Source organism: Plecotus auritus, assembly GCF_963455305.1.
Source record: "Plecotus auritus genome assembly, chromosome: 9".
Lineage (NCBI taxonomy): Eukaryota > Metazoa > Chordata > Mammalia > Chiroptera > Vespertilionidae > Plecotus > Plecotus auritus.
Genome location: NC_137783.1, coordinates 21,927,388 through 21,953,130, shown reverse-complemented (window position 1 = coordinate 21,953,130; position 25,743 = coordinate 21,927,388). Strand labels below are relative to the sequence as shown.

At 47.4% G+C, this 25,743-nt stretch overlaps 1 protein-coding gene across 2 annotated transcripts in view; it reads right to left on the bottom strand.

Annotated features, from left to right (window-relative positions):
• CRTAC1 (cartilage acidic protein 1) overlaps nucleotides 1–25,743 on the bottom strand; it is a 133,996-nt gene that overhangs the window by 43,097 nt on the left and 65,156 nt on the right. For both annotated transcript variants that reach the window (XM_080687441.1, XM_080687442.1), the window contains exon 3: nucleotides 8,741–8,937. In XM_080687441.1, coding sequence (XP_080543567.1) covers nucleotides 8,741–8,937 — 197 coding nt within the window. The remainder of the gene's footprint in view (nucleotides 1–8,740; nucleotides 8,938–25,743) is intronic.

Sequence of the window (25,743 nt, the reverse complement as noted above, 5' to 3'; positions counted from 1 at the left end):
GCACGAGGAACAGACAGGTAGAGGAGATGCCACGGGATCGTAGCAAAACTACTACTACCTAACATTTCTACAGCACTGTCTATATGCCAGGCATGTCACATATTAACCCTCACTCAACCCTAACACAACCCACAAAAGATGGGTACTATTTTCATGCCCATTTTACAGATGAAGGACCTGAGGCACAGGAGACAAGGGGACTTGCCTAAGATTCCACAGCTAGAAGAACCCCCCAGGGCAGGGCAGGACAGCACATCCTGGAATTTCAGTGAAATCAGGATGGAATAGTCTACAGTGATCAGGGAGGGCTTCGTGATGGGGGAGGCACCCGAACGGGGACTTGAAGGGCTAGAGTAACAACAGCAAAGACTGGTTTATGGAGCACTTAGTATAGTCAGACTTTACAGGAAGCATTCCTTTTTTACAACCATCATCTTGACTAAACCCTGTGGCCACCCTGAGAGACAGTGTACTTCATTTTACAGGTGGAAAAAGGGAGCGGCGGAGAGGTTAACTGCCCAAGGTCACAGAGCTAGTAAATGGTTGAGACCGATTCAAACCCGGGTCCGACTCCAAAGCCTACGCTTCTGAGCCTTGCACTGTATGGCTTAGCAGGCAGAGGAGGCAGGCAGGTAGCACAGACAAAGGCACAGAGGGGCACCGAGTTTGCCTAGAGAGGAGGGTTTGTGCAGGTGGAGGAGGAAGCATGGCAGGGCACCGAGACCCCCTACTTCTAGTACTGAGGGCGGAGGGGTCATTGGTGGTTTCTGATCTGGGGAAGACAGTGTTTCCAGAAGATTACCCTGGCAGTGGAGTGAGTGGTGGGCAAGCAAGGGAGCAAATGATGGGTTGGCCACTTGTGTAGTAGCTCATGCCTGATCCAGGGTGATGACAATGGGAGTGGAAGCAGTGCTGGGAGCAGGTAGGGGAGAGCTGCGTGTGGTGGGGCAGAGCAAGGGAGTGGCCCACAATGTGGTGGCAGGAACAAAAGCAGGGGCCTTGGGCCAGCTGGGGGTGGCAGGAGCTTGCCTTCAGACAGTATGCATTTCAGGTGGTCGTAGGGTGGCTGCAGAAGGCATGGTGAAGAGGTCACTGGCCATGAAGGATGGCAGCGTGCAGAGTGGTAAGGCTGGAGCTGGGGCAGAAGGGAAAGACCAGAGCCACAGACTGAGTCCCAGGGAACAGCTGCATTTGAGTGTAGGAGGAAGAAGAAGGGGCAGAAATGAAGGAGTCATCAAACATATAGAAAAGGAGAAGGTTCTGCACTGAGGGCAGTGGTGTCAATCAAGCAAATGGCACTCAATTCACCATCCCTTTATCCCCTCCACACCCAGCTCTGCCCCCAGAGGGCAACTTGGACCTACTGGGAGAGTAAGTTTGGGCCATAAAAGGCTCTTCCTAAGTATCATTGGTCTGAGTGCCTCCTCCCCCAGAGGCTGCCCAACCTCATGGAGATGTCCTGACTCATGGCCTGGTATCGGTGAGTAAATGTGTGTGGCAGGGCAGTGGCTCTGCCTCCAACCTCGTTCATAAGGCTAAGAGATTACTGCCAACAGTAGTGTTAGGGAGGTAGCCTAGGTTGACCTTAGGCAATTCATGAACTTGTATTTTTCTTCTTTGTCACATGGGATAATGAGAATGGCCACCTATTCATCAGGTTGTTGTAAGGATTAAATTAGATAATGTAAGTAAAATATTTAGATCGGTACCTGGCACATGGTAAGTTCAATAAATAACAACAATACTATTTTCGTCATCAGCATCCTTATCCTCACAATCATTACCTTCTTCATCCTCTTCCTCGCCACCACCACCACCATCATCATCATCGAGGGAATTACAGGGCATGACCACTGAAGGTCCTCATGAGTCACATCCCAGGAGGCAGCTGTGACATTAAGTGTAAAATGCTTTACATGACGTCGTCAATGAAAAGCCAGCAAGCAGTGATGGCCCCGGGGAAGGAAGAATGAATTCAGGCCAAGGACAGTTTTAAAAAGAATGAACCCAGTCTTCCCTGGTTCCCCTGATGTAATTTCTGAGCCCTGTCTTCCTTTCCACCCCAGGATGAGGAGGCAAATCTGACCAACCCCTGCCAGGTGCTTCGCTCACATTAGCTTATTTAACCCTCTCCACTGTCATATCAGGAAGATAGAGTCTTCATTTTCCAGAGAGGAGGCTCAGAGGGTAAAATCATTTGCCTAAGGTTGCACAGCTGTCAAGTGGCAATGCTGAACTTCAAATTGTGGTCTGACTGCAAGGTCCCCCCTTTGCTCCCCTCCCCCCATATTAAAGACCTGGGGTGGGGGCTGGTGGAGGGAAGGATCAGTTTCCTAGGATCTTAGTTCTGTGTTATGACTGAGGAAATGTCCTCTGGGGCCCCATACTCTTTATGGTGCTGCTTTGACAGCCTCACCCACTCTTGCTGCGTATAGGGCCCTATGTGAATGAGGCACAGTAGGGGTGGGGGCAGGGAGCCTGAGTTGTTCATGAGCTCATCTCCCCCAGTGGGCCATGCTGGGCGAGATGGAAATCAAGACTGTGCATTTAAGGGAAACATCACTGGGGGAACAGAGGACCCTAGAACCTAGAGGATCCTAGGGAAAGAGGGCAGAGACACAGGGCCGTGTATCCGAGGCTTCCCCAGGCACAGGAAGTCCTTCCTGGACATCCTGTTAAAATGCAGGATGGTTCAGTGGGGCCTGAGATTCTGCGTACATATGAGCTTGCAGCTGTTGCCAGTGCTGCTCAGAACACACTCCAAGTAGCAAGGGGTAGGTACCTGGATGCAGCTGGACCTGGGTCTAGGTGAAGGAGCTGCGGGACAATGTGTGCTCGCTCTCAAGAGCAGATGGCTCATCTGCTGTGTAGGCAGAGGAGGCTGGAAGTGCATCCCGCCCCCAACTCCCTTTCTTCTCTCTGGCACAGTGACTGACGCCTCCTCTCTGAGAGGTTACAAAAGCCCCTGCTGAAGACCTAAGTATAACACAGAGCGCAGAAGCCATCAAAGAAAAGGGTGATAAATCCAAGTCCATAAAAATAAAAATTTTCCGCATTGCAAAACCCACCATGAGCGAAGACAAAAGAAAAATGACAAACAAGGGGGAACTATTTGCAACTTGTATTGCAGACAGAGAGCGAATTTTCCTAATTTATAAAGAAGTGTTACAAATCAATAAGAAAAAAATGGGCAAAGGCTATGAGCAGACAAGAGATTCAACTGTATAAAAATATGTTCAGCCTCGTTCATTTTAAGAAAGATGAAAATTAAAGCTACACATAGGTACCAATATTTGCTATCAGACTGGCAAACATTTTAAAAAACGATGACACACTGTGTTGGTGAGAACGTGGGGAAATGCTCACTTGCATCAGGGCTGATGGAATGTAATTAGGAATGTTCCTTTGAAGCACAATTTGGCAATGACTATCAAAACTGCACACACATATGCCTTTGATGTAGCAATTTCATTTCTACGAACTTACAGAGAAACACCTGCAATTGTGGAAAATGGCCCGTTATACAAACTTATTGATTTGGTAGCACTGTTTGTAAGGGCAAAAGATTGCAAGGAATCTAAGTGTTCATCAATAAAGGACCCATTCAATGAGTGGAAAATCTATACAATGGAGTACTCTACAGCCATAAAAAACGAGACATCTCTTTGTGTGCTGCCATGAAATAATATCCAAAATTTATGTTAAATGAAAAAAAAATGAGGGGCGTAGAGTAGAGCATCCTACTATTTGTGTAGAAAAGGAGGGAGGTATGTGTAGATTGAAGATAGCAGATTGGCAGGGACCATTCTCCTCAATGGAATGTGTAAAAATGGATGAGGCAAGTGGTGGGGCTCACAGCTCATGCCGACTCATCCAGCACCCACACTCCTGTAACCCCCAGATCACATGAGCAGGAGAGCTCAGGGCCGTGCAGGGCAGCATCTGGTGGCCAAAGCAGGACTCCTGGGGGAGGGGCTCCGACTGGGAACTGTAGGAGGCCCTGGGTTCCTGGATGTGGAAGGAGGTGCTGGGAGCAGCCTTTTCTCCCCCTTTGTCCTGCACGCTCTTCTACATGGTGTTCACCAAGTAAGTGTTGCCTGCAACGAACCAGCTTGTATTTTTCCAGATCAGTTCAGCCACAGCTGGTTTTCGGGGCCTGGCCTTCCTGGGATTGTGGTCAACCTTTCTCTGTTCCCTCCCTCTCACCCACTCTCCAACTCTTAACCCTTGACCCATGCCCATCTGGAACCATCATCTGGGTGGCCAGTTGTTAACACTATGGTCCTTTTCTCTTTCTGCTCCTAGAGTCTCTCTTCCCGAGGGCCAGGAGGGAGGCCTATGGAACCTCTGCCCAGGACACTGCTAGAGGCTCTGGCTTTCTTCATGCCACAGAGTTAGAACAACCACTGCTTAGAGAGCATTTCTTCAGTCCTAGACGCTAAAAGTGCCTTTCCTTCATTACCTCATTTGTTCATTCAAATATATGTATTAAATGTTTACTAAGTGACATAAGAACATTGGTACTGGAGATACAGCAGCAAACATGACAGTTTCCATACCTGTGGAGTTGAGCAGAGGTGAACCGCAAACAAATGCATCACATGCTTTCGGACAATGATAAGGACTATGAAGAGAAATAAAGCAAGGGAAGGGTATAAGGAGTGATAAGGGTATGATTTTCAGGTGCTCATCTGAGGAGGGGCCTGGGTGAAGGGAAGGAGTGAGCCCTGAGAACAGTGGTGGGAAAAGCAAGTAAAGGGAACAGCATGCTCGAAAGCCTCAGGTTGGAATGCAATGAGTAAAAGGAAGAGTGGAGGAAACAAGGTCAGAAAGGCAACCTGGCTCACGGCAGGCGGGGTTTTGTAGGCAAAGGTCAAGGCTTTGGAGAGAGTCTACGGAGCCATTGTAGTTGAGCTTATGAAAAACAATTTTAATGTATATTTTTTATTGTTCATAGTATTACTAATGTCTCCCGTTTATCCCCTTTACCCCTGTCCTCCCAGCCCCTATCCACCCCCGCCAGGTCTTCACCACCCTATTGCCTGTGTCCATGGGCTATGCATATCTACATATATAAAAGGCTAATATGCAAAGTGTCCCCTCGGGCGTTTGACTGGGAGACTGGGAGTTTGATCGCTCGCTATGACATATGCTGACCGCCAGGGGGCGGCACGGAATGAAGGAAGGCCCTGGCCAGCAGCCAGAAGGCCCCCGATTGGCCCAGATTGCTGGCCAAGCCTAGGGACCCTGCCCGTGCATGAATTTTGTGTACCGGGCCTCTAGTAAGTATATAAGTTCTTTGGTTTATCTCTTCTTGTCCCCCAAACCCCACATCAGAACTTATGAAATTGATATGACTTTTCCTGTTCTACAGATGAAGGGTTTGAGACTGAGAGAGATCAAATATCCTGACCAAGGTGCCCGTAAGTAAAGGGAGGATCCCAGGTTGTACAAACTGACCCCCTCATGGCACTGCCAGGATGCAGGTCTCGGCCCTCTTCCAGGCACTCCAGTGCTGACATTCCAAGGGCTGGCTAAGCAAGAGGACAGGGACTGTCCTGCCACAGGTCCTTCTGAGGCTCTGCCACAGCCTAAAGGAGCCCCCAGTCATATGCCAGGGCAGGTGGGGGCTGGCTGGGGCTCCTGGAGAGGATCTCAGGTTACCGCGGTGGGTAGGGTGGCAATGGCTGAGTGTCATGCCAGCTGGACCCTGGGAAGTGCTGACACAGCACAAATGTCCAGAGTCCACACCCCACCCACTGTCGATGAATCGATTGAATCACTCAACTGAAAAATTAACTCAAACCCACAGACATCCCTCAAACCCACAGAAGGTCACTAGGAGGTGCACACCTGAGGCTGAGGCTGCGGGGCACCATCTTCCTCACCCCAGCCCTGGGTCCCAGCCCCAGCCTCTTTGAGGAACACTTGTGCCCTCAAACCCAGGAAGCCCAGGACCTTGGGGGGGTGGGGAGGGAGGACTCCATTTTGCCTGTCTCCCCTATTTTGCTCTCTGTTGGCAAAACCATCTCTCAGGCCTAATGGCTTGTGTCTTGTCTGTTCTTCTGGATTCACTTATCAAGTTTTAATTGTGCTGTTAGGATGCTCAAGGTCTGGCTGGGCCAGAGGGATGCACAAAATGATTAAGACAGGGATTTTGCCTTCAAGGAGCTTAGAGTCCAAGGGGCTGGGAAAGGGGAGTCAGGTACCTAGAGAAATATAAGGTCATGTTGGGGATAGCGTGTAAACCTCATAAGGGCAGGATTTTTCTGTTTCATTCACTGGGGCATTCTCAGTGTATAGAATAGTGCCTAGCACACAGTAGGTGCTTAATAAATATTTGTCCAATGAATGAATGCATTAGTGAATGAAAGGGCTATGGTTAGGCTGAGCATGGAACTAAGGTGATTCTGGGATAGGGGCCCCCCTTCTCCAATACACATGGAAATCTGATAACTGAGTCCCATCCCTAGAGGTTTGGATTGGGCTGGACCGGGGTACACACTGGGCACTGGGAGTGATAAAAGCTCCCCCAGGGTTTCTAATATACAGCCTTGGCCTTGCACCACTGCTCTAGGATTCACAATGGAAGACTCTAAGAGAGTGGGTGGGGCTTCTACTTGAGAGACATCTGACAGGTCCCGTCCCAGGTGCTGTGCTCAGTGAGTAGGGAGGAGAGCCCGCCCCTTCCTCTGGCATCCTGCCTGCAGAGCCCATGTTGAATACCCCCTCCCATAGTTCTCCCTGTTTCTGTTTCCCTGCCCTCCAGCATCTTCCTGCAGACTCACCCTTTCCTTAGCCGTCCCTTGCTGCTGCTCCCGTCCTGACATTGTCCCACATTAAAGGGTTGATCAGCCCATCAATTAATTGTGTCCTAATCCAATCTTGGCTTGGTTGGAGAGAGGGCAGTAAATCCAGCTGGGTAATCATGCCCTGATATTTGTGTAGGGATAATTACTATCTCTCAGGCCTCACTTGGTGGCAAGATGAGATGAAAACCCATAAAACACCACCAGGGGCTGTGGCTCATTGTTTCTTGGCTGCACAAGACTGGCTGTCAGCCAGCCAGCCCTGCCGGCCCCTGCCCCTGGCACCAGCCCCAACCTCATCTCCAACCTCGTCCCCTCCCATTCATGCAATTGGCAGGGCTCAACATCAGAGGCAGTCTAGGGTCTGGATCCTGGCTTGGGCTCAACAACCAGCAGGGGCCACATTATGGGTCCAGTGCACGTCCGAGCTGGCCTCACAGGGACATGAGGTCCTGCATCCTTCAGGAGGACGCCCTGGCCTGGGACTCCCCTGCAGATGTGATGGCCCCACAGGAGAAGACTTCATCCTAGTGGATTGAGGGCAGCCCTAGAGAATGTGAGAGTTAGGGGCTGGGAACCACCTGCAGCCCAAAAACACAGCCCCCCAAATTGAGACATACTGAGTACACAATATGAGCCAGGCTCTCTGCTAGGCACTGAAGATACAGGGTGTAGTAAGGCCATAGAGTGTCTTGGTTAAAAGGATAAAGCTGGAGTCAGACCCCTGGGTTTGAGTCCTGGCATTTACAAGTTGTGTGGCCTTGGGAAAGTCATGTGATCTCTTTGTGCCTCAGTTTCCTCAATTGAAAAGTGAGATACACCAGTACCTAACCTAATCAAGCTACTCTGAGGCTTAAGTGAGATAATTATTATAGAGTGCTTAGATCAGGGCCTGTTTCAGTAGTTGCTATTTAAGTACTACCTGTTATCATTATTGTTACTATTATTTAGTCTTCTGTGCATCAGTTTCCTTCCTCTATTCCTCAGGACCTTGCTACTCAAAGTGTGGTCCCTGGACCATCAGCATCATCATAGCCCAAGAGTATGTGAGCAGTGCAAGATCTTGGGCCCTACTTGACTGCTGAGTCAGAATCCGAATTTACACAAGACCCCCAGGTGACTAGGTTGGATGCTCTGGGCTAGAAGAGGCTCCATGAACTCAAGGTCTGTCTTCCTTAAAGTTGTACCCGCATTGCTCAGCACCTCTGGCATGGAGTAGGTGCTCAGCAAGAATTTGTGGTGCGAATAAATGAGCTACGCCGAAAGCTGTGGGGCCCCGGAAGGATTTCAAAGCATTTTAGAAAGGCCCCCTTGAAACAGCATGGAGTGCAATTACGGGGACCATTTGTTGCTATTGTGGCCACCTGGGTGAGAAGTGCTGCGTGGTTGAGCCTGGCCGGAGCAGCGGGGAGGGAGAGGGAAGAAGGGGCTAAAAGACAGTGGTCGGCAAACTGCGTCTCGTGAGCCGCTGTTTGCCGCTCTGTTGACTAATGAGTTTGCCGACCACTGACCTAGACTCTCGATTCCAATAATTACAGGCTGTTGTTGTTCCTTGTGATTAAGCCCCTATCCCAGTGGTCAGCAAATTCACTAGTCAACAGAGCGGCAAACCGCAGCTCGCGAGCCATTGCAGTTTGCCGACCACTGGGCTAGGAGGACTGGAGGCTGCTCCTACAGGGAGGCCAGAGGACAAAGTCTGAAGGTAAGGACCAGGCTTTTGCTCAAGGCCCTCCATCTCCAGGCCCAGCAGCCAGATGAGGGCCAGCTTCATGCACAAGAGGAGAAGGGGCTCTCCTGCTGGGACAGAGCGAGGTCCTGGAGGCAGCAAGGGCTATGTCTAGGGGGGCCAGCATCCCCAAGGCCCTACCCCAGTTGGTGCTGGGAGGAAGAAGGTGGGAAGCAGGAAGAGGCCCGAGGCTCCAAACCCTTACCTGAGAAGGCATTATTGGTGTTGAGGAAGTAGATCTCCTCACGGCCATCCCCGTCGATGTCACAGGCTGTGACCCCGATGGCGTTGCCCTGCCGGTCCCGCAGCGCATAGTAGGGGGAGCTGCGCTTGTCCACTGCGATGTTCACCAGCCGCTTCTGGGCCCGGTCGTACTTCAGAACCAGATTGGGGCCGTTGTACCTGGATGGGGAGGGGAAGGGGACATTGGGGAGGAGCAGTTGGGCCACCTGCCTCCACCTGACCAGCGAAGGGCTCAGAGTCCTCCCGGAGAGGTCAATGTGGGGCAATTCAGCCCCACAAAATTCCTGGGGAACCCTCGGCAGCTTGCCCTGGGGGTCCCTGGGTGTTTGATGAGCGCCCATGAATCCGAGATGGGCCCCGGCAAAGTGAGAGTCAACTGGGCCCACAGGGAACACGATATAAGAAGCAGGGGAGTGGAGGGGCGTGGGAAACCAGTGACAAGCCTTTTACCACAGGCTACCCTGAAGAAAACAAGAACCTCCCAGACATTTAGCTTGCCCATTTCAATGTAAAAGCCACTTTCATACTTATGATCTCCTTCTTTTAAATCTAACAACAATTAGGGGAGAGAGGCGAGGAAGGCTGTATAATTAACCCATTTTACAGATGAAGCAACGGGTGAGCTTCATCAGGGAAACAAAGGCTCAGGGAAGTTCAGTGCCCTTCCCAAGGTAACACAGCTAATAGGTGTCAGGGGCTGGGGCTCAAACTCGGGCCCTTTCTGCTATCCCAAGAGCCCTGAGTGACTGAGCCGAGGAGGAGCAGAGGCTTTGTGGGTGAGGTTTGGAATGACTCTCTCCTGACAGAAGTCCCAGCATTTAAACAGTATGTATGAAATTCGCATCTCAGACGGGAGATTATGAATACATCTAAAGTCATTAGCTGAACCTGCCTGGCTTCTTTTTCTATGAAACTCAAAACCAAAAGATTAAAGTTCTCATCAGTCCTCATCTCTCCCGTTTCACTGCCTCAGCCCCATGGCCCCAGGCATGGTCTTGCCTCAGGGCCTTGGCTCTTGCTGCTCCTCCCGCCCAGGATGCTTTTCCTGCAGATGTCCACATGGCTGCCCCCTTCCTTCACCTCCCTCAGGCCCTGGCTCCATTGTTGCTTCTCCGTGAGGCCCTCCTGCCCACATTCCTGAAACTTGCAACCACCTCCACCCTGTCCTTCTTATTCCTCCCCCTGCTCTTTCCCCATGGCTGTTACCACCAGCTGACCATCTGTCTCTTCTTGGTCACCTGTTCCTTCTCTGTCTGATTCCACTGGTATGTCAGCTCCACGAGGGCAGAACTTTCTGTCTGTTTTGTTCCGCAGGGCCTACAACAGTGCCTGGCACACAGAGGTGCTCAATAAATATTTGTTGAATGACTGAATGAGTGAGACCTCAGAGCTCACTGCTAAGTCATAAGGGTTTTGTGCCCCACGGTTGATTTCTTCCCCTCATGTTTCCATCTGGAGAAAGTGGCATGCCCCAAGGTCACCCCCCGGGACAGCACAGCCATGAATGTGTGAAGGCCTCTTACTGCTCCTGGAAAACCAGCTTGCCAGGCTCTCCAAAGGAACCTGGCCAGCCTCCATTCACTAGTCCCTGGCCTCCTGCCTTTGTTTTAACCTGAGCATGAGCATCCTGAGTTCAGCTGCCAGCCTCTGGATGGTCCAGGGCAGAGAACACGTAGAGGGCGCAAAGAACTCCCCAAGGTCTTTGAGAGAAATCACTTCTTGCTTTCTTGAAACAGATCCAACTTGGCCCTCTCTTTCATCACCAAGTGCAGAGCCAGTAAAATCTGGGGGATGCTGAGCAACTGACCGTGAGCCTTCTGGCACCCACAGTGTGTGAAAGGGGAGACAGAGCTCACTGGGGGCTGAGTCAGCACCGGGTGATGGAAGGTAGCACATTAGAGTCTTGACAACGATTGTCTGAGGGCTGTGTGAAGGACACAGCATGACCTAGGGGACGCTTCTAGGCTGAAGAGATAGTACCCTTGGATTCCAGCACCGTCAGCAGCTGGCTCCAGCCCCCAGGGACAGGAAGTGCCTTCTGGGTGCTCAACACTAGTCCTCCAAGCCTCTGGGTCTTCTGTTTGCCACTATCCCTACTGCTCCTCACAAGACACTTAGTCCTAGCGTTCTGAGCCTCATTAAAAGCACTTTCACAAGCATTGTCTCACCCGAACCCCACATAATCCCAGAAAGGAGGTAGAAAAGGCATTTTTCTAGAAAAAGAAACAGAGTCAGAGAGGCCAAGTGAGCTGTCCAAGGTTACACAGCTCATACGGCAGTGCTGGGCCTCTAACCATCTCCAGGGTCCAAATCCTATGTTCTTTCCATATTGCCTATGATGCCAACACTCTTAGTCCTCTGCATTTTAAAACATATATTTCAGAGGGGAAGGGAGAGGGAGAGAGAGAGAGAGAGGAAAAAAAAAAGAGAGAGAAAGGGAAAGGGAGAGAGAGAGAGAGAGAAATATCAATGATGACAGAGAATCATTGATGGGCTGCCTCCTGCATGCCCTCTACTGGGGATCAAGCCTACAACCCTGGTATGTGCCCTTGACCAGAATCGAACCCGGAACCCTTCAGTCCGCAGGCTGATGCTCTATCCACTGAGCCAAACCAGCTAGGGTTTCATTTTTAAAATATATATATATATATTTATTGATTTTAGAGAGGAGAGGAGAGGTAGAGAGAGATATAAACATCACTGATGAGAGAGAATCATTGATCAACAGCCTCTCACGCTCCCAACTAGGGATCAAGCCCACAACCCAGGCATATGCCCTGATGGGGAATTGAACTGTGACCTCCTAGTTCATAAGTCAATGCTCAACCACTGAGCCACAATGGTTGGGCAGTTCTCTGCATTTTTAAATTTTTTTTTTACAGCCTCCCTCAGAGTAGTGATGGTGAGAAATGCCTGAGGATTTCATGTAAACAGTGGCGATAATAACCCTACATTTCTACAGCACTTTACAATTTACAAAGAACCCTCTCATCCTTGATTTCATTTGTTTCTCGCACGTCTTGACTCTGCTAGAGGTTAGTTTTGTGACTTTGGGTGGTCAGAAACCCATGTTCTGGGCTTCTCTTTCACAAAACAAGAGATCTGGACTAAATCAGAGAGTCACAAAAGGATGTCAGTTCCCACACCGATCAGCCTGGGGAGCTGGATGTACGGTATGTGAGATTTCATGCTTCTTCTCTGTGACACCTGCCAGAAATTGTGGGGCAATTCTAGAAGTTCGGGAGGCTTTGAAGCTCAGTGAAATGGGGTTAGGCAGTGGGACAGGGTCCATGTTCCTAAAAAGCAGATGTGACTTCATAATCTCCAAGGCTGGGCCAGCAGGCAGAAGTGATGGGCTTGGAGGCAATTGGAAAGTCTGCTTGAGAGGCACCAGCAGGGCACAACCCACAGTTATGTGAGTGCCATCCAATGTTGGTGCCAGTCTGCTGGGACAGGAATGCTATGGGCAGGGAGGGGCCTGGGGGTTGGGTCCAGAGCAGCCTGGGTGTGGGCTTTTGGCCCTGCCACTTTCTGGCGCTGACCTTGAGCTTGACACTCATTTCTCCAAGTGTCAGCTTCCTCATTACTTCTACTACATCTATTGCTACATAACTCACAGGATGGCTGTGAGGATAAGTGTGTGTGACAACACTTGGTAAACTGTGAAGAGTTATACAGTTGTATGTTCTCATCATTATTACAAAAACAACCAAAGCACAATTTCGAGAACTCTCCAGTGATCATTTTGAGTTTCCAAACACAATCTAGTATTTCTCTTCCAAAAACATCCCATCCTGATTGCACATCCTCTGTGGGTATATTTCTTTATTGCCCTTTATAACTAAAGTTTTCAGAGTTGTCTTCACAAGCTGTCTCCACTGTCTCTCTACCCATTTACCCCACCCCAATCCACATCCTCCTTCCCCCAATTCCAGCCAAACCACTCTTGTTACTGTCATTGGTAGCTTTTGTGTGGCCACATCCAAGGACACCCTTTCCAGTCTCCCTCAGTCTCTACCACACCACTTCCCTCTTAAAACACTGCTCTCTTGCCCCTGAGGTTGCCACCCTCCTCTGGTTTTCCTTCTCTCTCCCTGCTTCTCCCTCCTTTTCCCCATGTAGGTTCTTCCTCCTCTTTCTGCCCTCTTGATGTTGGAGTCCCCAGGCTTGGTCCTGAGTCCCCTTCTCCCCTCCCTGTCCCCTTTCACTAGGGGATAATATTCGTTCTCAAGACTGACAACTTCCAAATTTATATCTCCTACCCAAATCCCCAGTCCAAAGCTCAGACTCATATATCTGACTGCCTACCTGACATCTCTCCTTGCACCCGCACAGTCATCTCTGATGGAACTATCGATCGCTCATCCCCCCTGCCCTGCAATGCACAACCAAGTACTGAAGCCAGAACCCTGGTGCCAGCCTTGGTTTTCCCATCCCCTTGTCTTCATATCTAATTCATCAGCCAATCCTGCCATTTCTACCTCTTCAAATCTTTCAAATCTTTCTCTTTTTTCTTCCCCCTCTGCCACCATCTCTGAAGAGGCTTCTTTCTCTCTTTCATCAATCTAATCCCCCATACCATAACCACAGTCATCTTTTTAACACACAAATCGGGCCAGCCACTCTCCTGCCTTAAACCCTTTGGTAGCTCCCCATTATGTTGGAATGGAACCCAGACCCCTTATCATGCCTGGACTGGGAGTCCAGCTTCGTTGGTTGCCCACTTCGCTGACCTCCTCCAGCCACACTGACCCCAACCCCTGGCCTCTCACAGAACTGCTCCCTCTGACTAGGACACTCTCTGCACTTCCTTCTGGCTTCTTCTCATCCTTTAGGTCTCACTATCAAAAGCAGCTCAGAATAGTCTTCCCCTCCGGGTATCCACTGTCCCACTCTTGTTTGGTTACTTATGTATTGCCCATGTCTCCCATTAAACAATAAGCTTCATGAAGGCATGGTCTGTGTTTGCCTTATTCATTGCAATCTTCTCATCCAGTGCATAATGAGTGCTCAATAAATACTTGTAGAGTGAACAGAAGAGAAATAGCCTATAGAAGGTACCAGTTCATGACTGGGTGGATGAGCAAAAGGCTGACTGAGCCAACAGTCTCTTGATTGGTGTTTGGACCTACATTTTTATTGTTCCCCAAAGATATACTTGACAGAGAGGAGGCCAAGACCTGGTGTCCTGGATAAGAGTGAGAAAGAATAACAAAATGTTATAGATATAGAGAATCAACCTTTTTTTTCTGTTCAGAATCACTGGCCCATATGAAAAAATAATCTTAGACAGTTACATAAAGAGAAGCCAGATAATAGGGTGTAATAATTATTGGGTACCTACTATATGTTTGATACTGTGCTAAATATTATGCATGAATAAAAATATTTAAATTTGCAAGATATATAAATTATGCTATTTTGAAAAGTAAGAATAGGAAACTTTTCATTTAAAAAGGAAAATAATGAAAGATATATAGCTATTCAACATTATAGTCAGGAGAGAGAGGCAGGGCAGAAAGAAGAAACCGATGTATGTATACACAAAGAATGAAAGATAGAGACACATAAAATTAAAAGAAGTAGAAACTAAATGAAACCCTGAGCAGAGAGAGAAAAACACATGCAGAAACACAGACAGACTGGCTCATACAGACACAGAGACACGAAAAGGGGACATGCAGACCTGTAGAGACTAACGGAGAGACCCCTGGGAATATCAACAGGAACCCAAGATATTATCACAGAGAAACAACCCACCTCTGTGGCCATTTTCAGCATTTCCTCTAAAGGCATAAGGAGGTATTTTATTCTTGGTCACGTCAATACCCTTATTTTATAGATGAAGAAAGTGAGTTTCAGAAAAAATGACTTTCTGAAAGTCAAATACCTAATCATTAGACAAAATAAACCAAAGGCAAACTTATCCCTTAGCAGGGATCAACAAAAGTATGGCCTTTGGACCAAATCTGGCCTGCTGCCTATTTTTGTAAATAAAGTTTTATTGGAACACTGATATGTTCATTTATTTGTATATTAAGTATAGCTGCTTTTGCTATACTGTAGAGTTCAGTAGTTATGATAGAATGTATGGCCCAAGAGTTGAAAATATTTACCATGTGGCTCTTTGCAGAAAAAGATTTCCTATCCCCGACTTAAAGGGTTATCAGCGTTATATGATAGGTATATTAAAAGTTCTAAGTGATCATTATCAGAACAGAACTCAAAATTAGCATAGTGTTAGTAAAAATTAGAATAGTGTTAGATACAGAGAATCAACCTTTTAGTGGGAGTCAGTACTTGGAAATACACCGTTTTTTTGAGACAAGTATTTCAGGGAGAATATAAGTTGAATGCAAGGAAGACGTTAGGTCTTAGGATGGAGACTGTGACTCAAAATAATCTGCAGATAAAAGAGGCAGAAAAGTTGCTTTAAGAAGAAAACAGTGTTCTCTACATGGGGCTTATATAAGGCTTAGAAGTAAGAGTGTGTTCCTTCTCTCACAATGAATGAAGTGGTTAAAGGGGTGTGGTAGAGGATCTCCACATCTTACTCCAAGCAGAAAAAGGTGGAATCTATTTTGCCTCCCCTGGAATGAATCTGGACTTGCCTCAATTAGCAGCATATAGTAGAAGTAATGCTGGGTCAGTTCTGGATCTAGCCGTTAAGAAACCTACTTTGTGTTTGGTAAAAGCCAGTCACCATGATAGAAACTTCACTACCTTGAGATCACTATGCTCTGACACAGCCCAATCTAGCCTCATGGAGGGGTCCTAGGCAAGGGCACCGAGGCACCAGATCTGTGAGTGAAGACTTCGCCAACAGTTGAATGCAGCTGAGTGAGTGATACCAGCAGATGCCATGTGGAGCAGAAGAACCATCCATGTGAATTTGCTCAAATTTTTGACCCACAGAATAGTTAAAAATGACAAATGCTTTTTAAGCCACTACATTTTTGGAAAAGAAAGTACATAATGATGACCTATGATTTCAGACTTAAGGGGAAAAGGAATTTTACTACTGGAAAGTAAGAAAAAGTATTGTTCATAAGTCAGTGAAATTCTCTAGGGTAGTCATTTGAATTTCCAGTAGGCAGGTCTCCCCAAGGGATGCCTGGATCTGTTGAGTTGATACTTGCATCTCAGAATATCTGAGAATCTGTGCACAGCCTGAGGGTAGAAGATTAATAAGAAATACAAGGATTCCAGAAATCTGTTTTCTTACTCCCCATTCTCATTCTTCATTGCTTTTTAGCCACATCCATTTCCCATTTTGAATGTACAGCCTTTAATATAGATGATTTTTTGGAGATGTGTGTCATGTTCTTTTTTCTTTGCTTACATATTTAATTCAATGAAAGCCATCAAGTTAAATAGGACCAGAACACACATGAGAAAGCATTCAAACAAAAGATTCAAGTATTGTATCCTAGAATAGGATACATCCAAAGGCCAGTTTAAAGGAATGGAGATTTTGGTAATGGGAAGGTTCTAGGTGTGGTGAAAACTCTGGGGGTAGGGATTTTAAAGGAGAGTAAATTGGGTAAGTCTAGAAAGGGCATCCATCCCAGAAAACAAACAAACAAACAAACAAACAAACAAACAAATTTGATCCTGAATTAGGCATAAGGATCTAAAGGCATAAGGAGCTAACCAGGGTGGAGAAGATCTCACAAACAGAGGGAAAAGAAGGAGAAGGTAACTTTAAGATGAACGATAAAAACCTTTTGTCCTAAGGGGAGGGTGGTTTTTAAAGAAAGGAATGTTTGGCATCAAAAGGTCAGAATAATCTACAGTGATGAGTGTCTGTAAAAACTCCATGCAGGCTGATTGATTTATACCTTGTTCTAAAAGAGATCTGTGCTCAGCATGAGCTCTGTGCTCTTGGAATTTCTTATATGTTGATGAGCATGGAAGCACCCAGAAGCAAGCACCCAGACGACCATTTGCCGTTCTATCCCCCACCATACTTGGACAATGCCAGAAAAAAACAGGTGCTCTGGTCGTGATGTTGATGATGATGGTGATAAAGACCATGACTCCATTCCTCAATACATGTTTATCTCAATAAAAGAGGAAGACAAGGAGGCAGGAGTTCCATAAAATATCAAAGGAGGAATTCAGATGACAGATGGAGGCATGGCAAGCAGGATTCTTTCGTTGCAAGTGGCAATCACTCCACCTGCACTAGTTGAATAATTTATTGGCTCATATGTCCAAATGACCAGGACATCAAGGGTACAAGTAGGCTTCTGGGTACAGGGAGACTGGAACCAGGGTTCTGACCAGAAGTTTTCAGGACCTCATTTCTCTTCCCCTCTTCCTCTTTTCTCTGTCTCTTGACCTCATTCTCTCACACCATCCTGCTTCACAAGGCTTGACCTGTGTCAACACTCTCAGCCTCGTACTTCAGCTTCAGCACAGAGTGGAGAGGCTATCTTTCCTGGGAAAAACTCCAGGGAAGGGCTATTATTGGCCCAGGTTGAGTCAAGTGTCCATCTTCAGAGCTGGGAGTCTATGATTGACAGCCTTCAACTAGTACCAAACCTAGTGAAAGCAGCATCTCAGGAGCCACGTGTTTTCAGGAAGAGATGAAGAATGTGTCTCTAGATAGATATTCATCTGGGTCTGCACATTCTGGAGACAAACTTGCCGGGGCCTACTGATGGAAGGCAATGACTCCCTGGAACCACCGAGTCCCTGTGTCCTGGAGATACATCTCAAGATCCTCCCATCCCCCTCTAGGGCCCCAGAAAGAAGTAAACACAGAAAGTGGATGCACAAAAGGTTCTTGGCCTCCTGCCTGCTCCTGCCTGCTCCTGAAGCCTCTGTTCCAGGCAGCATTGCTGGCTGTGGGGAGGCAGGAGGGCACTGAGAGTTGGCAGCAACAAGCCCAATGTGGGACATGAGGGGACAAAAGGTGAGCTCTGGCTCAACTCTGTGATCAACTCTCCACGGACTCAGGCAAATCACTTAACTGCCTGGTCACAAAATACTTTAAATCTCTATTCAAAGTTTCTTCCTTCATGCTATCACTATCTAGAAACTTTAGCTAAAAAGCCATTGGACTTTCTCTCTCTTTTGTTTGAAGAAGTGGGCCAGTTTAGTGGGGCAAATAGCCAATGGATACTTCAGTCTTCTTTAAGAGTAAAAAAGATAAACCAATCATTCTCCACTGAGTTCATTCTACCCTCTGGAATCCTGTTTCCAGTCTGGGCACACTGTTTGGCACAGGATGTAATTCTCCACTCACAGATCCTCCAGCTAATGTGGCAAATAACGAGTGTCCCCAATCCCAGACTTTCAGAAGAGGGATAGGTGATCACTTCTCCTGGGGTAAAGTCTTTATAAAAAAGGTGCATTCGATCTAGAACTTGAAGGATGCTTAGGACTTTAATATAAGATATAGGAATTAGGCCATTTACAAAAGAATAATGTGAGCTATGAAGCAGATCAGGGAACAGAAAAATATGCTTAGGGAGTAGAGGGTAGACTAGGTGGAGAGTACAGAGATGAGTGTTGGACAATAGTGGAAATGAGTGGAAGGCAGACTGGAAAGTACACGACATCCAAGGCCGTGGAAGATGTGGCATGTAAACCAGGACTTTAGAGTTTATCTGGTAGGAAATGGGGAGCCACTGAAGGATTCTGAACAGGGTACACCATTATATCAAAGTACTGTTTTGGAGGGCATTGTCTGGTGGCTGTGTGGTGAAAGAATTGAAACAACAGTGCAGAAGAATGAACATTTCTCTGAATTTTTCCAAAAACTTCTGAGCTAATTTGAGCAAGTTTATGTTCCTTGCAATCCAATGACCCCTAACACCGGGCAGAGTCAAGCAAGTACAGAAACCAGGAGAGCAGGGGTTACAAAGAAAGGCATGGCCAGCAGTGCTAAGTGCTTTCCGGAGATAAAAAAGGTGAAACAAGCATGTGGAGTTGGTCATTTGGAAGCCACTGGTGACCTATAAGGAAGCTGTTTCCATAAGGAGGAAAGAGGAACTAGATCGAGGGCATAAGATAATGGATGCACAACAATGGATGCACAAGTGTAGATGACTCAATGAGAACAAGAAGGGCTCCGCAAGGCCTAGGATACTGGCCCTGGGACGCGGAGTTAAGTGATGGTTTCGTCAAGCTCTGGGGCCTGTGCATGTTTGCGGGCAAGAGGAAAAGACCCAGGAGGGCAGTGGATTTAGAGTGCGCCTAGGCAAGATGTGTAGAAAGTGGAGGGGAACAGCATGGGAACTACCAGCAGATGGGTTAGGTTTGAAGTCAAGAGAAGAGGAGAGGAAGCCAGGATAGGGTAAGAAGACAGGATGAGGTGGAAGACAGTGACTAGGAAGTTGATGCACAGAGACCTTGGTCTGCTCAAAGGTAAATAAGAGGTGAGGTGAGGTTCTTAGCTGAGAGGAGGGTGCAGAAGTCACAGCTTAAGCAATGAGAAAGTTGGAATAGCAACAGAGGGGCTAATACATGGCCTCTTTCCATGGTAAATGGGGCATGCAGGGCGCACATCATGAGGCTGAATTTGGGAGATGCAGAGGGCAGGCGGTGGGACAGAATTAGTCTTACAGGTTGCACAGAAGATACAGGAATAATGCAATCACAGCAGGGAGGCCGGAACAGGGCCCAGGGAGTCAACCTGGACCAGAGGGCACAGGGTAAGGTGGAGTAGAGGCAGGGCTGCCTCAGGGAGCCGAGTTCAGAGTGGGAGCAGGTGAGGGCAGGTGTTCAGGACCTCAGATCTGAAATGGGTGCTACCTGCTCTTGGCCCTGGAGAGTGGCTGAGTAAAGGAAGCGGGAGCATCTACCCTTGGGAGTGAGGTGGATTCTGTGGGGGCAATACAGGGCAGCAGAAAGTGCCCTGGACTTGGAGTTAGAACAGAAAGGCTGAGAGGCAATAGAGATCCGTGGTGAGGAAGTTAGCTCAAGAGTCAAGGGCAGACCCCTACTCTGCAACTCTCCAGCTGTATAGGTTTTCTTAGACAAGTCACCCAGCTTTTCCAAGCCTCAGTTTCCTGATATCAGCTCCTCTGTCAGAGTTTTGCTGAGAATTAAGATAATTCCTATAAAGTCATTAATACAGTACTGGGCACAGAGAAAACACTCAATAAGCACTAGTTAGTATGTCTGTCTTCTTCTCCCATATACACTCAGTCAATAGAAACTCGATAAATATTTTTGAAAGAATGAGTTATTATGATTATTACCTGTGTAGCCTTGAGCACAGGAGACTGTGAGCTTTATGGAGTTCTGGACTATATTTTATTCTTCTAGCTCCTAACACAATGTTTGATAAAGGAACCTGATTACATTCACTAGAATTCAGTTTCCTCATCTATAAAGTGGGGCTAATAATATTTGCTTTACCTCAAGGTCAAATGAGATAACGCATGCAAACTGTGACAGAGCTGTAGGTTTTGCATGCATGCATATACATACACACATGCGCATGCGCGTGCCCACACGATATATGACTGCTGTCTGCAGCAGAGGCAGTGCCTGCCCGCCCCCATCCCCCCACCCCTGGGAGCCCAAGCTCTTCTACCCCATTTGACAGGAGCTGAATGATAGGCCCATTGAGCTGCAGGAATGCCCTGTGAAAGGAAGATGATAGGAGTTGGTTGAGGGCCTCGTCAGAAGGCGGCTGTGGTTTTCTCCAGCAGGGAAGAAGTCTGGAGCTGGGCACTGGGCTGGACATGAGGTATAAAGGAGCCTGCTTTAAGTCAGCCTGGCCTGATGCCTGGGTTGGACAAGCAAGGAGATAGAGGTCACCAGACAGGTCACAAGCCCTGGTGAGGGACTGAGAACAGACAAGTCTTGCCTGGTGAAGGGCAGGGCTGTTGTGTGAAGACAAGGACCAGGTGGACTCTTGCTGGTCCAGCTCATGGGGGAATAGAGATGGCCATCGTTAGCTTAGAAAAGGCCCATCCTTCTAACCCAGGATTGTGTCCAATTAGAGTCTTAGCTCAGACTCTCTAGCTGGGTAGCAGGCACCTCTTCGTGACAATGAGCTTCCCCCATGATGACTATCTGCTTGGAATTTCTTATAAAAGTTACTGTTGGAGCCCCCCTGTCCCTTGTGCCTATCAGGATACACGGGCCAGGCTGTCTTGGCCACCGTCTGGATCTCCATACACTCTCTCCAGACACTGTGGATATGCTGTCCTGCTTGCTGGCCTCTACTCCCTGTTCACCCTGGGATTCCATCCCAATGGGAAAATCAAGTTCCTCTGGTTCCCCCTCATGCTGCAGCTCATGGGGGCATGCCTGGCTGTGTCTTGTGAAATAATGGTTGGAGGAAGCAGCAAAAGCCTCCCAGTGGCTATGAAGTGTTAACTGATGAATTAAACTCTTCATTTTGATTTGAAGGGAATAGTCCTAGAAGACACTCTTGCTTTAAAAAAAATATTAAGCTGCCAACTATGAAAGGCATTCATTCACAAGGGTCTTTGTTGCCAAGCTGGCTTGAATTCCCTTAGCCACACATTAATACTAATCAGAATCTGGCTGTGCGAGCAAATGTGCACTCGAGTTTAGGGGCAGAAAATGTGTGTAAAATATTAGTAAGAAAGTACCAAACATACCTATTTATCCTTTAAGGTGCTTGTAGTATAAAAATGACCTATCTGACTGGCAGTTAAAATAAACAGTTATTTTAATTACAATTGAAAGGTACATGACTATAATCTAAGATATTAGGTATCACAGACAATTTATATTTGAACCATCCATCTAGATTAAAGCCCCGCTAGAGCTGGTGCATCCTGATTACACAAGACTAGCAGGCAAATCCTTGCTACTCACAGTGGGGGTGGGGACATGTGGCATTGGCAACATTTGAGAGCAGGTTAAAAATGCAGAATCTCAGGCACCAGATCTCTGAGTCAGAATCTGCATTTTAACAGATGAGAAGGTGATTTACATGCACATTCAAGTTTGAGAAGGGCTGGTCTGGGTCAGTGTTTCTCTAAGAGTAGCCTGTAGACCATTTACATTAGAAGTACCTGGAGAGCTTATTAAAAATGCAAATTCCTGAGCCCCACCCAGACCTACTGAACAGAAATGTCCAGACACAGAGCCCAGGAATCAGCATTTCAAACAAACTCCCAGGTGGTTTTTATTTTCACGGAACTGTGAGACCTACCCCTAGTCCTTCCTATCTTATTGAGATCCATTAAGGACCAGTTGACATTTGATGTTCTGAGTCCAGTGCAAAAGGATTTGGATGGATATCATGTTTGCCATTTAGGGGGTTAAAGCAACATTGCTATAGCTGAACATGTAGAGGACAAGCTATGGCATAAATACCAAGAAGGATCATGGTATTGACTAATTCACAATGCATTTGAGTCTGCCTTCTGCACTGAATACATGGTCTTCCTGAGGGGGAGAAAAACAGACATATTGTCCTCATCCTTCCTAGTTCTCCTGGAGCCAGGTGGACTTCCAGCTAAGGGACCACTCATTCTTTTGGGCTACAGGGCAGAGCCCAGCCCATGGCTCAGCATTTTGTTCCTTCAGGGAGAGAGAGACACGAACCATAACATTGTCTTTTAGAGATAAGAGAAAAACAGCCAGCATCTTTTGTAATTCAATGTATGACAAGTGGAGATGGGGAACATGTGATAGGAGCTAGCTGGAGGCCTCTGTTGACTCAGAGCTTAAATGGCATGAAGACTGGCCCTTAACCTTGGTCCTTTAGTGAAAGAGTGTCTAAGTTGGGCTAACCTGGCCCAGATCTCGGGACTCATATTCGATTTCATGGTGCTTTCTGGTGTACCAACATTATGACTTCATTCCCTCATCCATCCAATCTGGTGGGGTCATTATTTATCTCCCCTCCCCCTTTAATGCAAAACCAGAGGTTAGTCATGTGCCCATCACACAGCTGGAAAGTGGCAGGGCTGAGCCTTGAATTTGCTTCTTCTAACTCCAACCACAAGCCTTATTTGTCTTCTATTCATGAACTAACATATTATTTTAACTAGACCAGGGACTCCTTTTGGCAAAGCTCTCTCCATATTATACCAGCGAGTGCAGCATGAGCACGTGATAACCCCTCAGCAGGTTTAGTGGCCAAAAAAAAGAGTTACTGCTTCTTTACTTTGCAGCTCTGGCAAATTCTCAGAGGTGTAGGTGAAAAATCAATGCCAGATGGCTCTCGTGGAGAAGACTCCACGGCTTGGCTGCTGTGGAATCAATCGCCTTGGGAGGAACGTCATTGCAGGTGAAGGATATGGCAAGATCAGGCTGGACTCTGGACCACACAAGCCCCGTGTGGCAGCCCAGCCCTAACGCGGCTCAGCTCCACTTTCCATGTTCTCGGCGAACAGTGAGGTGAAATGAGGGAGGAGGAGCGCAGAGAGAGCAGCATCCAGGAGGCATTACTGCTGGCCCTGAGAGACCCCTCCAGGCCTGGATGTGATTGTTGATGAAGCTCCACGGTGACAGCACAAATAAGGCTCCTGTCCACACCATCATTGGGCTCAATAGATAAATGCAGACCCGTTGTCAGAAATGACAATCTGGGTGTCACAAATAACTGACTCAATGTTGTGATCGCTGGAGCTGAGGTTCAGGAGCAAAGTGGAAACCTGAGTGGAAATCCACAGTGACCAGGAGGGATCTTGAAAGAGCTACGAGGACTTCTCCAAAGCCTGCTTGCCCGCGTCCAGGAATGATGTGTGCACCTCTGATATATTATTATTCTCAGGATTCCAGCATGGGCTCCTCCATCTTTGTAGGAAACAATTCCCATACTCACATCATGGGCTGGGGCCCAGCTGGGGCAGTGCGCCCCATGTTCATTTCCTAAGGCGCCATAGCAAATTAGCAGGAACTGGCAGGCTTAAAACAAATTAATTCTCTCACAGCTCCGGAGGCCAGAAGTTCAAAATCAAGGTATGGACAGGGCCGAGTTCCTTCCAGATGTTCTAGGACAGAACCTCCTCCAGCTTCTCATGGCTACAGGCATTGCTTGGTCTGTGGCTCTCTCACTCCACCTTGGTCTCCGTGGTCACGTTGCTTCCTCCTCTCTCAAAATGCTCTCTGCCTATGTCTTTTAAGGCAATATGTGATTGCATTTAGGGCCTATCCAGATAATCCAGGATAAGCTCTTTTCCCAAGATCATTGATTTAATCTCATCTTTTGTCATATAAGATAATGTTCACAGGATCCAGGGATTAGGACATGGATGCATCTTGCGGGGGGGAGGGGGGGGCGGTTTGCACCATTCAACCCACTACAGGCCCCTCTGAATTAACTCTTATTTTCCCAATAAACTATCCGTTAGGATCACAATAATAGTACCTGAGAAGTATGCTAGGTGCTTCATATACTCATTTAATCTTCCCAACAACTCAGGAAAGCCAGTATTTGTATTCTCATCACAAAGAAAGAACAAAGCTCTGAAGTCCATACTCCTTCAGATTCTCCAAAGGTTTTTGGTTTGTGTATCTGGGGAAGAGGAGAGGATGAGCCCCTCACCTTCTTCAAACACAGCATGTCCACTCTGATCTTATTTAGATGGTAGGAGGTTGCAGATTTCCTTTATCTTCCAAAGGGTTACACCGAGAGAAAGTTTACACGACACAGCTCTGCACTTCACAGCCTTGCATTGTTTGGGCAGGGACCCAGGTTCAGAAGCCCCACCTCTGGAGGCAGAAACACCTGAGTTCATATCTCTTCTCTATCCTAATCTTGTTCTCTGTCCTTGGGCAAGCTACCTAACCTCACTGAGCATCATGTTTCTCACCTGTGCAGTGGAAATGATAATAGAATCGACCTCAAAGGGTTGTTGTGAGAACTGAATGAGAAAATGCACCTCTAATGTTTAGATAGTGCTCCATAAAGAATAGTTATTAATTTCATTGTTATCTTCATAAGCTTATGCATTTCTTCTACTGATCAGTCCCCCTTGATCTTCAATCTGGGATCTCTTGAAAGTGAAAATGTTTATCCAGAATAGGTGGGTCCAGCTGTTTTTCCCTCACTTTCAGAGGAGGGGTGGCATCAGTCCAGGGCAGTGATATGCAATGTCACTCTTCTGGTTCATGTAAGAGGGCGCTGCCATCCATGGTCTGAGTCACATGCATGGTGATGAATTCCAGGTGCAGCCATAGACTAACACAGGAGTCCCCAAGGAGGCTGTGATGACAAAACTTACAAAGGCTGGGCCCTGGAGCGAGGTGTGGGACTTTATTGACATCTGTAATAATTGCAAAGACTTATTTATCGACATCTGTGGGTTTTCAGATGACCTTAGGCAACTGCCGCCTCAGTGGCCAAGCGCAACTCACCATGAGGTGCTACATAAGTGGCAAAGAGACGCTTATATGCCTCTGTGAAGGGCTTATGATTACATTTCCTTCCAGATGAATGAAACATGTGAGTTCCAGGAGGCAGGCTGACTGACACCAATCTCTTCAACATATTCCAAAACAGCTGCTTTAAGTACAGGTTCTGATTGAATTTTGGAATGTGTCATAATGAGAGCTTAGCATTTATTGACTGCTTACCACCTGCCAGGCACTGGGCTGAGGGCTTTATCTGCATGTTCTCACATTCCCCCAAATGAACCTATTATCCCTTTTTACAGACGAGGCACAGGAGGTCAAGGGACTCCTTGAAGGTCACTTAGTTGTAAAGTCGAGGTGCATGGTGCAGACTGGGCTCTGCGGGAGTCTCTGGAGACTCCACTCCAAGATCCGGGCAGAAAGAATGCACACTGCCTGCTCTTGTGCATCTTCATGTTGGACGGGATCTTATCCTGATCATTAAAAATGAATTTTCTATTCAGTAGCTGTGGTAATTAAGCAAAACAAAACAAACAAGAAAACACCGCCACCACCAACAAAACCCAAACTAACTAACAAAAATTTGCCTTGGGCCAGAGTCTTCTCTAAATCACATAAATCTACAACTCTAGGCTCCCAAAAGGAACACGCACTAGCGCAGAC